We start from the raw sequence: 17,647 nt of genomic DNA, 5'->3' as shown, positions 1-17,647 counted from the left end.
ATTAGTAGTTTATTATATAGGCATTAATTTTAGTGTTCCAGAAATCGTTTCTGAAAGTGTTTTTTGGTCTGAAGTTCGAGAAATCTAGATTACAACAATGCAATCTGTAGGAACATTGGCTAATTGATGTATGAACTTGTAGTTACTTATGCATTTAATTTTCCTTTTCGAAAGCAGAGTACATGTTGAAATTGTAGATTGGTGTTCCAAGTTTCAGATATTTCAATTCTCCAAGAAATGAAAAGCAAGTAATAATTATGAGAGAGATATATGTGAGGTGAGGCGGCTTCAAGAAGGATGAACCTTATTAGACGAAATCGTCTTCCAGGCCGATTTCATGGAAGCGGTGGCGGAGTTCATGGCGGCTTCCATATACCTCTTGGACGCGATCGCCGCCGCCTTCTCCATTAATCTCCCCATCTTCCGAGCCTTCTCCGACTTGGCAACCAGGTCGGCGAGCTCGGCCTCGGCCATCCGATCGAACTCCTCCTCGAACCTCCTGAACTCATCCATGGCGTCGTCCATCACGGAATCGAGATAATCCTCAGCCTGCTGCATCGAGATCTCAGCGTCTCGAGTCTCCTCCTGCTGATGGAGCTCCACGGCGGCCCAGGACTTGTAAGCTTCGATCTCGAAGAGCTTCATGAGGCCTTCGATGGTGGAGGGGTCGAAATTCTTGTCCTGCAGAGCTTGATCGGAGAGGAAGGTGAACTGGGAGATGAGAGCTTCCATGGCGTGAGGTTTCGAGATCTGTGAAGGAATGGGGGAAGAAATTGGGGATTGGGTGGTCGAAAATGGGGAATCAAAAAAGGGGATTTGGAAGAACGTTGGAGCAGTACTGCAGAGTTATGGAAGTTGGTGGATTGAAAAAGCATCTCAAAAAGTGAGAGTATATAATTTAATCAAATTGGATTTCATAATCCAAATTTCGCTTTTGAAATCTACCTTCATAAATAAATATTAAATACATGCCATGTGATTAATCCCCTCCATAATCTAAACTTACATCACTGCATAAATTCAGATTTCTCAACTTTGGGCTATACAAACTCATAATTTTGGGCTGCACAAACTCGTACTTGTGGAGTTATTAACTCATAAGAAAAACGTCTGTCTTTGATTAGAAGAACATGAGTTTGAATCTTTCCACCTTATTTGTAGTATAAAAAACATACCCGACTTAAAATAGTGATAATAGAGGAGAAATGTGTGATTCAACTGGAATTCGACCTCCTAAATGTGAATGTGATTAATCTCATGAAAAATGCGGAAGATACATACCTCAAGCTACTCACCAACTTGTGCAGAGAGCTTTTGGAATTCGACTCTCTGTGATTCAACTGGAGTTGTGTATTCCGGAGTGAGATTATCTTAGATGGCTAAACAGAATTTTACTAGTTTGGTTTCTAATGGAGTGTTTATTTCCAAAAAAAAATTATAGAAAAAAAATTGACAATTAAAATAAAAATAAAGTTTTAAATATAAAATTTAATAATAAAACATAATATTAGAAAATTTAGATTAAATTACATGGGTTCGTCAATTTTAATTTTGTATTTAACATAAAATTATTTTTTTAGTAAAAAAATGTAGGAGTTTGGATTGAATATGCGAAGGAAGAATATATATCTTTTCCATCGAGTTATTGGTTAATTAGATACAAAATTAAATTTTAAAAGATAGACTAAACCTATAAAATTTAAAAATCTAAATGCTATTTTTTTTAAGTATAATGTACTTTTATTTTTTTTGTTTATTTTGATCTTTATATTTTTAAAATATTAATTCCTATAATTTTAAATTGTCCATTTTGAATCTTTGTACTTTAAAAGATTTATTTATTTGACCATTTTGATAATTTGAATTTCATTTTTATTTCATTTATTTTAATTACAATTTTAGCTTAACATTTTATTTATTAAATTTTTTAAAAACATAATTGTAATTTTGTATTAAAAGATTTCAATTGTATCTGAGTGTATGATAAAATTTTACAAATGATTAAAATATTTACTTTTTAAAGGTATACCAATTAAAATCGAAATACAAAAGATTAAAATGAAAGTTGAAATTAATATAGTACCTATACTAAATTTATAATTTAACCCAAAAAATTACAAAGTAAAAGGAAAAGAAAAAAAAAATTAACAATAAACGATCTAAATCTAATTTTGTCTATCCATTTGGAGGTGGAAGGGAAAATTCAGAATTCAGATTACCAGAGTCACGGGGGAGCGGACGAATCCGAGAAATTCACAGTTCTTCTTCTTCTTCTTCTTCCTTCTCCATTTCTAATCTCTGATCTGAATCACAAACCAGATTCGATTCAATTCAATTCAATTCCGGTTTGGTAATCGGAGACACCATGCGCCGGGAGGTGATATTGCCGTTGTTCGTACTCAGCTTCTTCGCCGTAGATCTTGTTCCAACTGCCCATTCGATCTGGTTGAACTTACCTCCGTCTGGAACCAAGTGCGTCTCCGAGGAAATCCAGGGTAACGTAGTTGTTCTTGGCGATTATGTCGTCGTCGCCGATCAGTCTCACGCCCCTACCATTTCTGTCAAGGTGAAGTATAAGAACAAACCCTTTCTTTTTCTTTGATTGCTCACCAACGTCTCATTGATGAGAACCTCGGGGCTTTATTTCGAATTTATTGATTCATTAATTTATTTGGCTGCTGCAAAAATGATTGGATAAATTAAATAAACCTGATGAAATGTTTAATCCACTTCTCGTGATTTGTTGTCGCCATGCTATTTATTATATGTTGATTTGTATTCTCCCTTTTGGTTATGACCGAACCGATCAATTTCGAGTTTTCTCACGATGATGGCTTTGGGATTTTTTCCTCAGCTTCGTTTTTTTTTTTTTTTTTTGTCTTTTCAATTTTGAAGGGAAGTGAATTAATTGGAATACCTAGAGGCTTTGATCTATTTCTTGGGGGCCATGTCCTTGTTCCTTTTCTTGAAGATCAAATTTGTTCTTCTCATTGATGAGCTAGCGAGACCAAAGGATTTTTTCCTGCTAAATTGATTTGGAAATCCAGTACGACAAAGAATGTCTGCCTTTTTCTCTGGCTTGTTGCTCAAGGGAATAAAGGCCTTATGTTCTCCCAACCTACAAGCCTATCCTTGTAGTGAGATGAAAGAAAGAGATCGATTCTCTGAGATTCCTTTTTAGTTTTTTCTTTAACATTACGGAGGTTTTTCATCCAATTTTAGTTTGTTTGTCTTCTGCATTTGGTTGTGAAGATTATTTCAACAGATTGATGGGAACAGATAAAGATAGTTTTAGAATTCACCTTTAGCAATCACAAATATGATTTCTTTTGTAATGAGTGGATGGGAGGATGGTTCATGAAGAAGGTGTTAAAAAATGTTGCAACTTGAGTGTCTGGTTTGGAAGGATGTTCCATGAAGGGCATGATAAAAAGGTGGAAACTGGAGTGTCAGCTTGGCTTCCATTTTGCACTTTACTTTTCCTGTTAATAGTTCAAATCAGGCACAGTCATTTAGGGATTTGGCTCTCTTTTTGTGTCCTAAAATTTCTGTAAGTTTACTTATCATTTTATAGTTTAAACCATTAGGTGTGTCAAAACCTAACCAGTATTGTGTTATTGGCAGAGCCTTGTTTACCGTTCAATTTTTGTCTATAAACGTCAACTATCTGTCGTATCTTTGGTGGATTCCATTGAGGGGCTGTTTTCTAACCTCTATCTTTCTGTTGGACACCTTGGGATGTAATTTCTCTTGAATGATAAGCTTCTCTACTTTGTTTATGGTGCTAGCCCAATATGGTTTGTGCTATTTCTTGGTTGTAACTACTTTTTATCGTTAAGTCAAATTGCCAGGAGAACTGCACTATATGTTTTAGGAATATGGTGAGTCCAATTTCGACTTTCAAGACTAGATTAATAACAATTCTGGTGCAATGTTTTCTTTTGCTTCACGTTTGGAAGGATCTTTTATTCAAGTTTTTGAAGGCCAGCTTCCTTTAATGTCGATTTTGTTATTATTTTGTAGTTCACTGATTGATGGTGGCCTCTTTTAGGTAACATCTCCATACGGGAACAATCTTCATCTCTCGGAGAACGTAACGCATGGTCAGTTTGCGTTTACAACTACTGAGGCTGGTAACTACCTAGCATGTTTCTGGCTGACTGACCTCAAGCATGAAGCTGGGGTAGAGATAAGTGTCAACCTCGACTGGAGAACTGGGATTGCAGCCAAGGATTGGGAATCAGTTGCAAGAAAGGAGAAGATTGAGGTAACTACTTCGTCTTCACCTTTCCATATTTCACTACAACTTGTAACATCCATTCCTAATCCTAATCCCAATATCATTCTCGTATAGGGTGTCGAACTCGAGCTGAGGAAACTCGAGGGTGCAGTCGAAGCCATCCATGAAAATCTACTCTATCTCAAGGACAGGTAACGAGCTATCATAGTGGAACTGATTGCTTCTACCAAAATCTAGCCAATTTGATTTATATGATTTTGGATTCTTACAGGGAAGCCGATATGAGGACAGTGAGTGAGAGAACAAACGCACGAGTTGCGTGGTATAGTATCATGTCGTTGGGTGTCTGCATAGTTGCTTCTATTTTTCAGATATGGTACTTGAAGCGATTCTTTCAGAAGAAAAAGCTTATCTAGAGAAATTGTTGGTGTAATGTTGTTGCAGAAGAGAGTTTGGCAACTTATTTAGTCTTCTTTGGTCATACAAAGTAGAAAAGTTTTGACACCAACTGCAAACCATGCAGGTTTGTTTATATTTTGTATTTCAGTTTCTTGTTTCGCTGTTGATTCGGTTGTTTAAAGCTGAATAGAATCTAGTGAGTTTTGATTCTTGAGACTCATCATTGTTCACTATCCTTTATATGACTAGGAATTTTGGTGAAACTGAAGGACATAAATCATACCAATTACCATGATTTTATCAAATTGTGGCCATATAAGAAATGATAAAAAAAAAAAATAATTAGGTCATTGATTTCAAAATGGTACATTGTTTTCGTTGTTTTTAGGGCTCGTTTCGTAACTTTCTTGTTTTTTTAGTTTTTTAGTTACTTATTTTTGGTTTTTTAGAAACATACGTATTTGGTAACTATTCATCAATTCATGTTTCTCATTCTGTTTTTTTTTTTTTTTTTCTCTTTTTGAGTATAGTATCTTCAAAGGGTTTGTTTATTTGACTTGTGAAAGTTAATATTATTGCACAGATTGAGATTATTATTTACAAATCTGTGGTTTTTTAGGGGAAGAACGACTTCTTTTACTTCAAAATTAGGCCATCCATAAAATTGGAGAATAAAAAAAAAGTAACTTTTTTAATTTTTTTTGTTGGACGTTAAAAATACTATTTTGAGAACATTATTTCTGAAACAAGTCGAGTAGTTAAGAGGGCGCTTGGCTTGGGATTAATGATTAAAAAGAAAAGGTATTTTGGATTTTTTTAAAAACAAATTTTTTTTTTGATGATGAAGTCTTGTTTGGATATTGATTTTCTAAAGCTATTTTTGTTGGTTGAAAATAAAGGTAGGATTTAGGAATAAATGCAATTTTCTAAACTAACCCTAAAAGCATATTCAATATAAACCACACCCTAAAAAAGACTTAAAAGATTTTACTTTATAGTAGTTAAAAAGAAAAAAAGATAACATTTTATAATATGGTGGGTAGTGGAAGATGAGAAAAACATATAAAAAAATTTATCAATGACTTATCTCTTATAATTTATCAACGATAAAATCGTAAGGTATCTTGATTTTGATTGATTGATTAAAGTTTAGAAGGTATATGGTGTGAGAATTAATGATGGAAAAGACATTGAATGTTTTTAGGAATATGAAATAAAATTTATCCTTTTTTTCTTAGAAATATGGTACGAAATTTTTAGCACTGAATGATGATGATATATACAGTTTCAAAAGAACTAAGAAAATAATTTATTCTATATACTTGTTTAAAGTGGTTAAAGTTTGCAATTCTTTTCTTTTTGTTATGGATTCAAATCAAGCACCTTCACCGACTAGGACAAGTGTATTCAGGCTTCAACTCAGGCACCTCGAAAATGAGGAGGGAGCAGAGTAGAGCTCAGCTTGACTTCGACTTAGAGAGCATTCTAACTGGCTTCAAATTGCTAGTAAAAGATCTTGTCAGCTAATGATAGGTACGATTGTCGTTGTGATAGAGCTATGATTCTCAATGTCCTCTGGTATAAAAGGAAATCTCACATTCTCAAAAGTACGTGATCTCTTGCAAGTTAAGTTTTAGAGTGTACGTATAGTCAAGCACCACACCAATATAAGGTTATGTTTACAAGTACCGGCAGAACCTATGTCAGAATCCACACTAGACAACCTAATGGCGTGTCACCTCTGACAGAATTGTACATTAACACTAGTAATTTTAAAAATTTTGCGATTGTTTTCTAACAATTATGATAGAAAACTAAATGAAAAAAAAATCAAATATATCGTTTAACATCTCCAACTAGTTTAATTGAACAATCAAATTATACACATTGATTCAAAATCTTCAAAATAAAAAAATATATATATATTTTGGAATCCCACATAAAACCCATATGGCCATATAGGGGTCCAATTGTCCATCTCATGGGCAATTTTGTCAAATGATGCTTTGAAATTGAAGAAGCTTTTAGAACAAGTTTTCACAAAAAGTTGCCACCACTTCCAAGTGTTAGTCCATTTCACAAACCACATTTTTTTTTATTCTTATTATTTTTTCCAAAACAGTTTCAACACTTCTTTTTATTATTATTATTATCATTATCTTATATAGTTTTTAGATTTTAAAAATCTCAATAAAAACTCCTTTTGGACCCAAAAAAAAAAAAATTACACTATATATCTATCTTCCAAATTTTACTAATGTAACATTAAAAAAAAGCATTTTTTTAATGACTAAATTCTAAAATCAACTTTAAAATGCATTAAATTTTACAATCATCAGTTACATAATCCGGAAGAATCTTTCTTTTTCCCGTTGTGTCGCCTGTAATCTCCAAATTGGAATTCTTAAACCTACTTAGAACACGCTTATCCCGATTCTGCTTCTGATTACATCGTGGATTTTGCACATTGGCCTCATCACTCCCGCTGCCACTGAACCCAAAAATCAGATCAAAATTTAATTCTTTTGCCCATTTAATATTCAACGGACAGTAGAAAAAGTTGCAGAAGGAATTGAGCCAGTGAGCATTCCATTGGATCTCCATTTGTTGGTGGACAAACTTTTGTTTTAAATCCCCCAAGTGGGGTTTCTTTCTTTATTCTCGACTTCCCCTTTACCCCTTCTCTTTAATCCCTTTGCTTGTCTTCAACGTTGCGTTGGGTTGCCCAACAACACCCATCCATTCCAATTCAGTTCGGGAAATTTCTTCTGTAGTTTGAGTAAAATCCCACAAGGGGGATTTGTTTTGGGTTCGATTTTAGCGACTGAAGTTGGGGGATTCTTACAGTCTACAGATGCTCTGCAAATGGGGAAAGGCGAAGAGCAAAATCTGCCGATTCAGCGGCGTCGTGAGGTGGCTGACAGTGGCGATTCTTCTGGGTTTCTTTGTGGCCAATGCTCGATTGCTCTTCGTAGAGTTCGTGAGGAGTTGAATTTCAAGTGTGTGTTCGTTTTGATTCTTGGGTTCTTGGTGTTCGTCCCTGGGTTCTTTTGGCTTCTTCCTCTTCGTGAAAGAAATTCAGGGTTTGAGGCCAAAGACGACATTAAACTCAGTGGTATGTCGTTTCTCTTCCCAAATTTTCTCATCTTCAAACTTGCCAAAGAAATTTGGAAGTGTTGTGATGTTTTGAGAAGATGATTTTGCTTCAATTCAGTTCATCTACCATTTCTTATTCCACACAAATTTCTGATAGTTATTTTGATGATCCTCAGAGACCATTTTCTCAAGGTTTAATCCTGGTTTAAGGTGTTTTTTACTCTTGTCTTGTTTAAGTTTTCCTTGGAGGTTTTGATTTGTTTGATCTGTTGGTAGAAATATTTGAAAATTTGGTGCCTTAGTCCTAGTTCTGCAGAATCTGTTATCTGAGTTTAGTGTAAATTGCAACAGTTCACTTGATGCTGGTTTCATTCTTCCATATGGAATCTAGTTTTCCCAAGGGGAGAAAGTTGAACCAAAACTTTAACTATTTAGAATAGAGCAAGGGCATCATGTTCCTCCCTTACCATTTTGCTTGGGGAATCATATTCTCAGCAGAATCAGATTTGGGACAATCGGTATCGGGCGGATCGGGCATGCAGTCATCCTGGCATACTTTTGAAACTTTTTGCTCTCTAGTTTATTGGATAGCTACAAACTAGACTTTTGCTTTTGCTTCGATTTAGATTTTCTGTGATCTGTTTGCTCTTAGAATCGGATTCGCGAGGATTGGGTCCGTGTTCCTTCCCGAGATTAACGTCGAAACTCTTACTCTAAAGTTTGTTGGATAATGGATCAACTTAGATTCTCTGTGAACTAGTTACTCAGAAAGTTTTTCTCTCTTTTCCAGCTACAGTTCAGGTCTATTTTGTTCTTGAAAAGCCTGTGAAGGAGCTTCTCCCTCACATCAAGAGATTAGAGTTTGATATCAATGGTGAATTAGACATTTCTAATGTGAAGGTTTTGTGCTCTGTTACTCAGTTGGATTTGGATTTTGTAGGCAACGTCGTATATGACTAACAATCATCGTTTATGTTGCCAGGTTTCTGTTCTATCCATGCACGATGTAGGTGAGTCGAACAGGACATACGTGGTTTTTGGTATTCTTTCTGAATACATAACTGCTCCAATAAATCCAGTGTCCTTAAGTCTTGTGAGGTCGACTTTATATGACCTTTTCCTTCGCGAATCCAACCTTACTTTGACGACACCGATCTTTGGACAGCCATCTACTTTTGAAATTCTGAAGTTTCCTGGGGGGATCTCTATAATCCCGTTCCAACATGCTTCGATTTGGCAGTTTCCCCAGATCGTATTTAACTTCACTCTTAGTAACTCCATTTCTGAAGTACTTGACAATTTCGCCAAGTTCAGGAGCGAGCTGACGTTTGGATTGCGTCTCAGGCCTTACGAGGTATTGAACACTATTCGAGTTAAACTTTGCTTTCCAGTTATGGATTGAATTTATCGAATATTAGCTCTAGACCTTGAGATCATTTTATGTATCTGGAGTTGAATAATGGATGTTGGATTCCACTCTTTTTTGTCATACAGAATGTGTATTTCCAAATAACAAACAAGATTGGCTCGACGATGCAACCACCCATAATTGTTCAGGCTTCAATTTCATCAGAGTTGGGGCGCTTAACATCGCAGAGATTACAGCAGTTGGCTGCAATCATCAATGCCTCTCCCGAAAGAAATCTCGGCCTTGATTACTCTGTTTTCGGAGAAGTTAAGAGTGTGAGTTTGTCTTCTTATCTGAAGGGAACCTCTAACTCAATTCCGCCTAGTCTTTCTCCAGCTCCTGCCCCAGCACCGGGCGATCATGCAGAACCATCAAGTGCCCCACGTGCTTCAAGATCATCGTCTCACAGCCGAGTGCAACCACCTGCAAATCGTTCCCCACCTGCAACTTGCAGAGCCTTGTCTCCAGCCCCTTCTGTGGTTCCTGCACATTCCCCTCATCGACATTCAATGCCTCCAAGCTCCTATCCGGATTCTACAAGACTGATTGTTTCTCCACCTCCTGTAGGTTTTACACCATTGTTGCCCCCTGATCTCTTACCTAAGCCAAAGCCTCGTTTCGGGTTCAAACCAGGGTGGAGAAAGGAAAATCCGACTAGAGTTAAGCCTGCCCGGTCTTCTCATCCAGATCATGTAAGCTAGCTTTGATACACTCATTCTGCATCATCTGGTGGTTTTATACACAACATTTGAAGGCATGTAGCTCACACATTTCTTAGCACACACAATCAGCTCATTTATATCTGTCAATCATCTTTCTTTGCAGGATTGAAAATCTCGGTGGGTCTCGGTCACTCGTCCTCTATCTCAACATTTACATCAATCACTCACTACATAACATCTATCACACAGTCGTCTGAAGAATACAAGTAATACAAAGACATCGGATTGGATCGGATCCGATTCTCCTTTTAAGTTCTACAATGATGCCGCCTCCACAAACAAGTCTAAGAAACCGGACGTTTTAGGCCTCAAAAGAAGAAAGAAACAAGAAGATAAATTGAGTTCAGGCAGAAGAAGAGGAAGAAGAAGGTATTTCCCTCCTCTGCCTCATAAACTCTACATGGGGATGCTGTTTTCCAAAGGGAAGAAACTCCTCAAAGGCTATACATATACACACACATATATATATAATGTTTAATTGTGTTTTGAGTAACATATGAAGAGAGATTGCAGACTTCAAAGGGAACCATAATTAATTTTGTTAGCTTGAATTGTAAGTTGTGTACAGTTGTGGAAGGGGTTCCTTTTGACTGTCTGCAATTCATATACACAAATATGACAACAAACTGAATAAAAAATCATTGGAACATCCTTTTTTTTTTTGGGTAGTACTGGTTAGATTTCATGTGTTTGACAATCTTGAAATGTTTTTTTTTTCCTTCATGTTTTGAAAATAATTACATCCAGTATATTTGAAGTTTTGAAGTGAATATTACCAAACAAATAAACTAAAATTACAAATAATGCAAAATTGGTTTGAAATGTTATTGAATTGTCATTTGTTGTAGAGTATAATAATATGTATATATATTTTTAAAATTTTATTGATTGATTTTAGAGAGAAGGAGGAACGTTGAGAAGATTTTTTATTATTATTTTTTTATTTTTATAATTGGGAGTTCACGAAAGATTCGAATTTGAGACTTCTAAACCGATATGAGATCCCGAGTCCTTGTCAATTGAACTGTTCTCAGGGCATTATTGGGAAAAAAAATTAGAAATGATATTAATTGATATAGTACACAGTACCTGGTGTGGTTGAATGAATCTCAATTAGCCAGCCAAGAGTACATCCATGAATCTGCTGCAGTCCCTCCCCCACCACATAAATTTTTTAATTAAATTAAATTAAATTAATAGAAATTCTCCTTAGAGGACACAACCAATATCTTATGATTGTCTATTATTAGGATTATTTTCCCTTTTAGATTTTTAAATTTGAAGGTTTTTTTTTATCAGATTATTCTCATTTATGATCCTCTTACCACATTTATTGTGTTATTTTAATTAATTTATTTAGAATAAATATATTCATTAATGATTAATTTCATTGGAAGTTTTAAGTTAAAAATTGGATTCTTTTTATTCTTTTTTTAGAAAAAAAGTATAAAGAGGAAGTTTTGTTTTTCGTAAATAAATAAAGGAAAGAAAAAACTGCATCGGGAAATTTTCCTTTAAACAAAAATGGAAAGAAATAAATACAGAATTCAAAATCTTACGTTCAATGACGAAGAAGCTATCCCCGGAATCAGCATACCGGAGTCGGCGAGCCCAGCCACCAATTGAACGGAACGGCCACCACGAACAGATTGAGCTCCACCATCCATTCCACCTTCCGCCTCCTTCTTCGACAAAAGTCCCGGCGGCGGCGACGGCGACGGCGACGGGGATGTTCTGCAGCGTATGGCGGCAAACAGGGCAAGTATTGCGGAGCCTCAACCACGGAACAATACAATCCGAATGGTAAAAGTGCTTGCAAGGTAATTCTCTCGCTTCTCCTCCGATTCTAAATTCCTCTTTACAAATTGGACAAATCGAATCCTTCCCCAAATGGTACTCTGTAATTTTCACCCTCGGAATCGCTTCGATTCCGCAATCCTGCCTCGAATCGGGAGGCGCATCGGAACTTTCGGGGAGGGCTCGGGGTCGGGAGAATTGGAGAGTAATCCACGACTCTGGAGAAGGGCCGTCGTCGATTTCAAAACCCCAGAGAGGTAAATTCCGGCGAGAATCGGGACGTGGATCGGGGAGGCGAGAGGAATTTGGGAGAAAACCAGAAGGATCGGCGTGGAATCGAGCCCTAGCTACGTCGAGTTCGTGGCGGAGAAGCCTGGAGCAGAAGGGGCAAGAAATCGAAATTTCGAGGGGATTTCCGAAGCTGATCCTGATAATTCGTCGACAGATTCGACACCAGTAATAATGAAGAGTTGTCGTCCTGTGGACGCCGCCATTGATGGCGATCCGAGGTCGAAGGTTCTGAGACATGGGGATGGAGAATGAAGAAGAGGAGAAAACAGAGTGTTCTTATAGAATGAAGGATCGAGGAGGAGGGAGAAAGAATAGCTTGAAGATGAGTTGAAAGTTATTCCTGATAAGATAATCAACCATTATTGGTTGCAGAGAGACAAGGGAAGAGGAATTCGTGGAAGAGAGGGAAATTAATTTGGAGTAGTCCAAGAAGAAACCTCTGGATTCAAAGTTGTGTTTTGCATTGCTTTGGTTGTGAACCAGAGATTTTATGGTTTTAGCCATGGCGGAATTGGGTCTGGAAGAAGAAGAAGAAGAAGAACAGGGTACATTGATTTATGTTTCTTGTTTTAGATTTTTTTTATGGTGTTTAATTTCTAATAAATTAAGATTATGGTCTTACTTAAAAAAAAATTACATTTATCTTAATTGTCATTGGATCTATGGAGTCAACCGAACATAGGTTAAAACAACCTAGGCTAACCCGAACATAGGTTAAAACAAGGTATGCTACGTAAAGCTAAAAAGAAGTAAGGATTATTTTTAAAATATGAAAATTTAAATAGATATTTTGAAAGTTTAGTGAATAATATAAAAATTTGGAGATTAAGATATAAATTTTAAAAGAAATTTAAACCTAAATTTATCACTTGTAAAAAGATGTTCAACCAGTTTTTTTCATTGTTATGTTAGTGTAATTCATATTATGAATTTTCCTGTGCAAAATATATATATATATATGAATTTAGAAGATGTTTGGTTAATTTTTTTTCTTTTGTAATTGATGGAAAATTAGGAAACTCGCTTAAATATATTTTATAACTCAACTAACTAAGATATTATATATATCAAAGCGGGCATAGTTATGTGACATATATTTCAAACTAGGAGGTTGTGAGTTCGATCTCGAATCTCACATGTTCTACTAAAAAAAATTAAAAGATTAATTTAAAAATGATCAAATGTTCAAATTTTCAGCCTGTATTATTGAACTAAAAATAATTCTTATAATCAGAAGTTTAAATTTTCCCATCTATATTATATTTGTAACATTTTGTTTCAAAAAATAAATGAAAAAAAAAATTTGTTTAAAAAAAAATTATCATAAAAATTAACAAGAGAGATCAATACTTAGTTAAGGTGTTGGCGGTTTTTTTCTTTTTTAGTTTGCAGACCCAAACCAATTACCCACTGTCCTAATTAAACCAAATCGAATTATTTACTATCTTTTAGTTTTATACTTTAGAAAATTTAATTTGCTCGTTACTCTTTCTCGATTTATGTTACTCCCCTAATATTTTTAGACCTATTTTTGAAGACCTAGGCATTATATAATAAAATATTTAAATTTGAAGACTAAAATAGATATACAAATAGATCTTAAAAAAACCACAAGTTAAAACTCAATAATTCAAAAATATATAATTAAAGAAGAAACCTCTTTAATTTTTCTAGTTTTGTTTAAACTTTTAGATTATTGGCAAATTAATATGTTTTTAACTCCTTAGGTTAACTCATTGAGAATCTGATAGTAATATATATATATATATATATATATATATATATATATATGCTTTAATTCCTAGGTAAAAGAAATGTAATAAAGGGTCGGGTAGGAGATCCGAACTTTCTAACTATTAGGAAAAATGTAGTAATATCCCGACCAATTGAATTATATACTCGACTATCGTTCTAAAACTTTGAAACTTCTTTATACATAGCATCAAAGAAAAAACAACCTTAAAAATGAAGATTAGAAGGAGAGAGCTTTACACCTGGCTACCGCTTGGTACTTGAAGAACATTGTATCCTTAGAGGAAGCAAAGAGATGACAAAATCAACTTTTAAAATGCCTAAAACAATGAAGACATGGGTAAGAAGTATAGGAGTTTACCAAATTAGGTATTCGAAGAATAATACTCCTGCACCCATCTTTCGGCCACTCGATAAAAATTTGATCCAGTTATTTATGTTTTGAAAAATAGAAGAAATATACCTTTTTCTAGATTTCTCTCTTTAATTTGTCGAAAAATTAATGGTTGTAAAAGATATTAGTCCTAACGGGTAAGTTCCTATGTATTTTCCAACTCTAAAATTATTCTTATCCCCAGAAATATTAACCTTTATTTGAGGACAGTATAATCAATGGGTAAAAACCATTTTGTATATACTTTGCTCTTTAGTAATTTATAGAAGAAAAAAAGGTCTTTATCCCATTGAGGTATTTAGATCCAATTCTTGTTGACATTTTTTGGGTCCAAATTAAGAGGCAAACATCAATTTTCACTAGAATTCGAAAAAATATTTGACAAAAGAAATATTGGTGTAAGACTTTATAAACCTAATTAAATCAATCATGTTGTCTTAAGCTTAAAATGGACAATATTTAAACATGAAACTATGTATCACTAATTAAACTCAATTATATATCCAATAAATTACTCTTAAATTCTTCTTAAATTCTCTTATTATTTGTTTATCCCATAAGGGAATCAGAAAATGGGATCTTACACAAGAAAGGAAAGAGAGATGTTGAATGGAGAGTTAAAGCATTTGGATGGAGCAAGGTATCGTTTGGATCTTTATACCTCTATAAGCAAGGAAGCCTTTTTCCTTTTTTTTTTTTCCCTTTTTTTAATTTCTCTTTGTTTGAGAATTGTCTCCCATTTCCCAAATTCACCCTTTCTTTTAGCACCTCTCTTCTTCCCTTCTTCCATAACTGACCTTATAAAAGCTTCAAATTCATTCTCTTTGCTTCCACTATCAGCTTACTCAGAAGGCTTCACCCACATCATTAATGGCTTTGCCTTGTGATTTTCTCTCCCTTTCCAAGACTTTATTTTCCTTCTTCATTCTCTTTTCCTCAGGTAATTAAAAAATTCTCTTTTCAGTGACTACTATAAATGTTCAAGTTGATAGGTTACCGACTATGGTATATTTGATCTTTTTATTCATATTCTCAATACAACGAACCGGCCTGTATTCTCTTGTGCAGTTATTAGGGTTTCAAAAAGTTCGAGAACTTTCACCATTGTTAATTCATGCAAGGACACGATATGGCCCGCCATAACTCCCGGAGGAAACATCACCGGTGGCGGATTTTCCTTAAAGTCGGGTGAATCTGCCGTCTACACCGCCCCGGATGCGTGGGCCGGTCGGATATGGGGTCGAACCGGTTGCGACTTTGACAATAATGGCAATGGGAAGTGCCAGACTGGTGGGTGCGGAGAAGTGTTGAACTGCACCGGCCCTGGAAGCCGGCCTTCCACCCTTGCCGACTTTACCCTTGGCTCCATAGATTACTACGATGTCAGCCTTGTGGACGGCTTCAACCTTCCGATAGCGATACAACCGTCGGGCGGGAAAGGAAACTGCAGCGCGGCGGGGTGCGACGGGGACTTGAGGGACAACTGCCCGCCAGAGTTGGCGACGAAGGAGGACGGGAAGGTGGTGGCGTGTCGGAGCGCCTGCGACGTGTTCCACACCGGCGAGTACTGTTGCACAGGGCAGTTTGATAATCCGTCGACATGTCGTCCAACAAACTATTCGAAGAGTTTTAAGCAAGTTTGCCCGACTGCCTATAGCTTTGGATACGATGATCCTACAAGCATCTTGACTTGCTCCTCAGCTGATTATGTCGTGGCCTTTTGTGCAACAAGGTAACCTCATTTCATTATATATCTTTATTTATCTTCTCTTAATTTCTTTAGGGAGGGAAGAATTCACCCTAATTATAGAAAAATGAGAACCGTTTTATTTACCTTTTCGTAAATTCAGCTTGCTTTTTACCACGCTATTGTAAACATTGGAAGTGTGGTTAAAATTTTAAAGGAGTTAAAAAGTGCTTTTAAGTTTTTAGCCAATTAAAAATCTTTTTTAATTTTTTTTATTAAACTTTAAATGCATTTAAAGAAAATGTTTAATTAGAAAAGTGCTTCAATTTAAAAACACTTGAGAAAAGAAAAAAAAAAAGAACATCCCCAACTTCTTCACTAGCTCCAAATCTATTATTGAAAGTTTAATAGCTAGTGTTTATTATTTAATATCTCTACTAAGAAAATTTTCGATCATATTTTTAAATTTTGGAGTTTAATTTGATGTGTGGTGTATTAACACTATTAATTAAATGGTTATATATATGATGTTTCTATTGGACATACAATATAATTGAGAAAATAATAGAAAAGAAGTGAATAGTTAGATAAAATAAAGTGACACGTGCAACGTATATTTTTTTTAGACAAAATAATATAAAGAAGTGGATAATTGAATAAAATAAAGTGACACATGTAACCATTTTTTTTAAACAACACATGAAATTCTTTCTACAGGTCTATATCACTCTATATTGTCTTGTTGTCTATTGCCTCTTTAGGCATATTGTACGCAATTTAATCAAAATTTATTCAATAGATAAGCCACCTCATCATTTGTATAACCATATATTTTTTTAGTACAATAACATGTGGGAGAGTGAAAATTCAAACTCACGGTATTTTGGTCGGAGATATATAACTAAACTAGTTGAATTATGCTCAGGTTGGCGGTTAACAATATGTTAATAGCATAAACTACATCGAATCATAAATTAAAAGCTCAATTACAAACTTTATAATTTAGAAGAAATTTTATTTGCATCATCTGAATTTGTGTTCCAAACTACCTTTATCTATCTAGTCAAGTATCAAATTGGAAAACAAATAACCTAAGATTTAATTAAGATTTACAAATGATCATAATAAAAAAATTTAAACCTAAACAAAATGATAATGATTATAGTAATCTATGATGTTGAATTGTTTCCAATTTTGAAGTAGTAACACCAAATAAATCTCACACTATTATTATTATTCTTCTTTTTCTTCTTCTAATTTTTTTTTTTATTTTTTTGGTTAATTTGGTAGAAATCAAAAGGTGTGCTCTTACCATGACAAGCAGCTAACATGCAGCAACACCTCAAAGACATCAAAATTAGAAGCAATCTCTCAAATTAGATGGCAAACCTTGATCCTCATTTTTCTCTTCATTTTAAAATTTGGAATTTTGTTCTAACTATATTATATATCTCATATTTGTACCAAATTAACTTTTGAATTTTGAATTTAAATTTGTTAGCTTTCTTCTCCTTTTTTTCAAATTTTTGAATTTTTGGTAGGCTTTAATTTGAAGAATGAGATTTACAACATAACATTTTATATAAAGGGCAATCGTGTTCGTTTTTGTTACCAACAAAAAAAAAAACTTGAACTATATGAAATCTAAAATTAGATACGATTGAAAATGATGAACAATTCATATATATTGAATGGCAAAAATATGATATCTTAGTATAAACTAGCCGCTAGTCTATAGTAGTTGACACTTTTTTTTAGTATCTTTTAGTTTAAACACTTTTTTATACATTTTTTAGTAATTAAAAAAACAATTTTAGTTATCCAACATCACTCTAAAAAGTAAAACTATACTAACACAATT

The 17,647-nt window shown here is 34.6% G+C and overlaps 5 protein-coding genes across 13 annotated transcripts; 3 read left to right on the top strand and 2 right to left on the bottom strand.

The window, feature by feature from the left end:
* Positions 1–123: 123 nt before the first annotated feature.
* On the bottom strand, positions 124–898 carry MEE9 (maternal effect embryo arrest 9). Its single transcript, XM_022293496.2, has one exon. The coding sequence runs from the start codon at positions 730–732 to the stop codon at positions 289–291; it is 444 nt and encodes a 147-aa protein (XP_022149188.1). The 5' UTR covers positions 733–898; the 3' UTR covers positions 124–288.
* A 1,269-nt stretch (positions 899–2,167) lies between these two features.
* LOC111017772 (transmembrane emp24 domain-containing protein p24delta3) lies at positions 2,168–4,857 on the top strand. The gene is made up of 4 exons (XM_022293643.2): positions 2,168–2,566; positions 4,052–4,267; positions 4,355–4,431; positions 4,512–4,857. Exons 1-4 carry the CDS (start codon positions 2,366–2,368, stop codon positions 4,654–4,656), a joined length of 639 nt encoding a protein of 212 aa, XP_022149335.1. The 5' UTR covers positions 2,168–2,365; the 3' UTR covers positions 4,657–4,857.
* A 2,020-nt stretch (positions 4,858–6,877) lies between these two features.
* On the bottom strand, positions 6,878–12,376 carry LOC111017708 (E3 ubiquitin-protein ligase RDUF2). 6 transcript variants are annotated; one of them, XM_022293546.2, is made up of 3 exons: positions 11,425–12,375; positions 10,955–11,009; positions 6,878–7,130 (listed from the first exon to the last, which is right to left on the bottom strand). In XM_022293546.2, the coding sequence occupies exons 1-2, from the start codon at positions 12,188–12,190 to the stop codon at positions 10,975–10,977; spliced, it is 801 nt and encodes a 266-aa protein (XP_022149238.1). In that variant the 5' UTR covers positions 12,191–12,375; the 3' UTR covers positions 6,878–7,130; positions 10,955–10,974. The 6 variants fall into 6 exon arrangements, with proteins under 6 accessions (XP_022149238.1, XP_087974563.1, XP_022149237.1 ...); XM_088118437.1 differs by having other exon boundaries at positions 10,955–11,006; XM_088118436.1 differs by lacking the exon at positions 6,878–7,130 and adding an exon at positions 7,406–10,459.
* LOC111017707 (hydroxyproline-rich glycoprotein family protein) lies at positions 7,189–10,514 on the top strand. 2 transcript variants are annotated; one of them, XM_088118422.1, is made up of 5 exons: positions 7,189–7,754; positions 8,526–8,629; positions 8,718–9,089; positions 9,230–9,835; positions 9,969–10,514. In XM_088118422.1, exons 1-5 carry the CDS (start codon positions 7,505–7,507, stop codon positions 9,972–9,974), a joined length of 1,338 nt encoding a protein of 445 aa, XP_087974548.1. In that variant the 5' UTR covers positions 7,189–7,504; the 3' UTR covers positions 9,975–10,514. The 2 variants fall into 2 exon arrangements, with proteins under 2 accessions (XP_087974548.1, XP_022149235.1); XM_022293543.2 differs by having other exon boundaries at positions 7,190–7,754; positions 8,526–8,635.
* On the top strand, positions 12,358–17,306 carry LOC148208410 (pathogenesis-related thaumatin-like protein 3.5). Of its 3 annotated transcripts, XM_088118429.1 has the most exons (5): positions 12,390–12,498; positions 14,661–14,739; positions 14,940–15,039; positions 15,168–15,831; positions 17,077–17,305. In XM_088118429.1, the coding sequence occupies exons 3-5, from the start codon at positions 14,970–14,972 to the stop codon at positions 17,222–17,224; spliced, it is 882 nt and encodes a 293-aa protein (XP_087974555.1). In that variant the 5' UTR covers positions 12,390–12,498; positions 14,661–14,739; positions 14,940–14,969; the 3' UTR covers positions 17,225–17,305. The 3 variants fall into 3 exon arrangements, with proteins under 3 accessions (XP_087974559.1, XP_087974555.1, XP_087974560.1); XM_088118434.1 differs by lacking the exon at positions 14,940–15,039 and having other exon boundaries at positions 17,077–17,306; XM_088118433.1 differs by lacking the exons at positions 14,661–14,739; positions 14,940–15,039 and having other exon boundaries at positions 12,358–12,498; positions 17,077–17,304.
* The last annotated feature ends 341 nt before the right edge of the window (positions 17,307–17,647 follow it).

Source organism: Momordica charantia (genome assembly GCF_013281855.1).
Source record: "Momordica charantia cultivar OHB3-1 chromosome 10 unlocalized genomic scaffold, Mcharantia_2.0 BLBB01000010.1, whole genome shotgun sequence".
In the NCBI taxonomy this organism is placed as follows: Eukaryota; Viridiplantae; Streptophyta; class Magnoliopsida; order Cucurbitales; family Cucurbitaceae; genus Momordica; species Momordica charantia.
This window is presented reverse-complemented; position numbering and strand designations above follow the sequence as displayed.